This window comes from Aplysia californica, unplaced genomic scaffold (genome assembly GCF_000002075.1).
Source record: "Aplysia californica isolate F4 #8 unplaced genomic scaffold, AplCal3.0 scaffold00145, whole genome shotgun sequence".
NCBI classification, from domain to species: Eukaryota; Metazoa; Mollusca; class Gastropoda; order Aplysiida; family Aplysiidae; genus Aplysia; species Aplysia californica.
The window spans coordinates 481,911-485,211 of NW_004797415.1; the positions used below are offsets into that span (position 1 = coordinate 481,911).

Consider the following 3,301-nt stretch of genomic DNA (forward strand, 5'->3'; position numbering starts at 1 on the left):
GAAGGGGAGGGAAGGGAGGGGAGGGTGAGGGCAGGAGAAGGGAAGGGGATGGGAAATTTATGAAAGGGGGGAAGACCAGGGGGACAAAGGGGAGGGGAGAGAAGGGGAGAAAAAGGAAGGGAGGAAAAGCAGGGGGATGGGGAAATAAGAAAAGGGAGCGGCGGAATGGGGTAGAGAAAGGGAAAGAGAAGGGAAGGAAGAAAAAGAGAGGAAAAGGAGGGTTGGGGAAGGAAGGACAGATGAAGGGGAAGGAGTGAGGGGATACAGGAGTGTGGAGGAGAGGAGAGAAAGGATTGGGGGAGGGGGGAGGGGAGGGGGGCAGTGAGAGATCAGGACTCATTAAACACAGGAAGGGCATGTGCAATGACATGGATCCAAGTAACCAGTCTTCCGCAAACCTGAAATATTGGCCTAAAAAAACAAAACAAGGAACAATATCAACCTGACAAAAGACATTTGAAAACTACACAAAAACTTCATCAGGTTTGGTTTGAGAGGCATACGCTGCTCCCAGTTTCTTAACAATGTATATGTACCGACAAGATGGAATCAGGCGCTCGTTAAATTTTTGGACATGTGGAGTTATTGGTATCATCTTAAAGCTTGTTCAGTTATCTTGCTATCAGTTGTTTTTTTAAAATGCCCATCTATCTTAAATAGAAATCAAGATATTTGAGATTGAAGAAGGTGGAGTAACCTTGTTTCAAAGGTAGAATTAGAGAGAAAATGGCTGCCAAAATTTGGTTATTTTCATAGCGTGATAGTCCGTGGAAACTGAAAACTTACTTTTTGTGCCTTTAATCAATGTTTTTCAGTAAAATCCATCCAGAAATGTGTTCTTAATTGGACAACAATGGTGTTAAGTCAAAAAAAGAAAAATTCAATCAAAATTGCCAAACTGGTAGAAAAAGGCCAGTTTCTTCACTCTGATTATTTTGACGAGCACCTGATTTCACCACACTGCCTCACATATGCAAAAATTTAGACCAGTAGCTGAAAAAAAAAGAGCACAGTACAGCACGGATAATTTATACACTGACAAATTGCTACCCCAGAATTACAAAATTCTATCTGCTCAGTACCTAGTTTTGAGAAATTTGATGTTAAAACTTTTGAGTTTCACCTTTTCGAATGCAATTCTTTGAATATCTTGATAACGACTCAGCAAAAACACAGAAATACACAACCTCTCAACAAAAACACAGAGATATTCACTTTAAAAAAAAAAAAACTTTCTCGCCTGGGAAGAAAACTCAAGTTTTTTTTAGTGCAATGGCAAAGAGCCTAACTGCTGTACAGCAGAGGCCAGCAGAACTAGATAATAATAATAATAATAATAATAATAATGATGATAATAATAATAATAATAATGATAATAATAATAATGATGAAAATAATAATGATGATGATGATAATAATAATAATAATAATAATAATAATAATAATAATAATGATGATGATAATAATAATGATGATGATATAATAATAACAACAATAATGAATAAAAATAATATTTAATAGCATTTATGCAGCGCATTTCCACAACACACGAAGGTCTGGCCCACCTGGTAGGTGTGTATTGTGCGTGCCCACGAGTGCTGCATCCTGCACTGCCTCCTCAGCTCCTGCAGCGCTACACACACCACGCGCGGCAAAAGCGGGTCGCGGTCAGACAGAACCAGCAACCTGCTGACCTGTCCTCCTTGCTGGTCAGTCTCGGAAATCTCCTGTTGAAAAAAAAAAAACATTTTAAAAAAAAGTATAATTATTTTTACACCCCCATCAACACAATATATATAGATCATTTCTTTTTTCGTTTAGTTTTTAGTAAGGGTTGGGTTTTTTTTTGTTCTTTCTTTTGGTAAGTGTTTTACGACCCTCGCAACTGCATAAGGTAATATGAGCATGCGGGACACATTAAACATTTTCAGTGGGTAGGAAATTTTGAATTTTGCTCGGATGACAGCTGAAGCCTACTCTTATCAATTTCAGACTACCAAGGGATCTTTAACGTGCGCAACTTGCACATGGGACCTCCGAGATTTGTCGCCTTTGTCCGAGAAGGCTAGGAGTAGATCTTTCCTACCATAAGATCAGGGGTGTGGCTGAGAGACAGAAGTAAGAAGGAGCCAATGAGAAGCAGTAGAAAGGCTTCCAAAAGAGTCAGGAGCACAGAGGAAGGGGCAAAGAAGGTGAAAGGGTGGGGGCAGAAAGTGGAGGCGAAAGCAGAAGACAGAACATTGTTAGAGAGCACGTGGTAAACGATGTAAAAGGAGAAAATTTTAGAGAAGAAAATTTCCATCCCTATCCAAATTCAAACCCGAGACCTATTGAATGAGAGGTGAACACCTTTAATCAAGGCCCCGAGAGCCCCCTAGTAAGAGTTTTACGGCACTTGCAACACAATAGGTCAAATAAGCGTCAAAATTAGAGGCGTTACAAGAAAGTAACAAACACAAAAAAGATGGAGGGGTGATAAGGATGACATATGTTGGATAGGAAAGAAGGAGCAAACCACACCCTAGCACCCACCAACCACCCATTTTCTTTTTGTCTTCTTTTTCTTTCCTTTCCTTTATAAGATCTTAGGGGTGTCAACTGTTGGTTCTTCAGCCTGCAGCGGATCTGATGTTTTTTTTACACGATTGTTTTTTTCCCCATCTTTATAGGGCCCTTTACCTCCAGGCAGCCATCATGTTCACATTTCAAAGGTACGCTACATTTTTTTGTACACTGATCAGAGTATTTCTGTTTTAGCAGGAATCATCTCTGGCAGAAGCCAACTCTTATCAATTAAAGGACCACCAAGGGATCTTAAAATAAAAATGCGCAATATGCACATGGGACCTCCAAGATTTTTAGCCCTTACATAAGAAGGATACGTGTATGATCTTACCTACCCTAAGATCTGGGGTATGGCTGAAAGACAATGAGAAGTCAAAAGTAGCAGAACAGAGAGTCAGGAATAAGGGAGAGGGAAAAAGAGAGGTTGGAGGGTTGGGTGGGAGGGGAAGGAAGGAAGAGAGTGGAGATGAGAAAGCAGATGATAGAACAGGTCTGGAGAACAAGAAAGGAGTACAGAGAAAAACACACTATAGAGAGGTGCATTTTTTCTTCCTTGGCAGGTTTTGAGCCAGGGACCTGTTGACTGAGAGTTAAACACCTTACTTCTAAACCACGAGAGCCCCATTTAGATCATTTATGAGGTGGGCTTCAACCCTGCCAGTCGGGGCCAACCAATTTATCGATAAATAAAATTCAAATCAAAGCAATCATCAAGAGTGAACATTGCAACCCCCCC

At 40.4% G+C, this 3,301-nt stretch overlaps 1 protein-coding gene across 1 annotated transcript in view; it reads right to left on the minus strand.

Moving 5' to 3' along the window:
* The window catches only part of LOC101855638, a gene marked incomplete at its 5' end in the record, with an annotated part of 39,345 nt that overhangs the window by 8,939 nt on the left and 27,105 nt on the right, over positions 1 to 3,301 (minus strand). Inside the window, 1 exon segment of the mRNA XM_005097045.3 lies at positions 1,566 to 1,727. Coding sequence (XP_005097102.2) covers positions 1,566 to 1,727 — 162 coding nt within the window.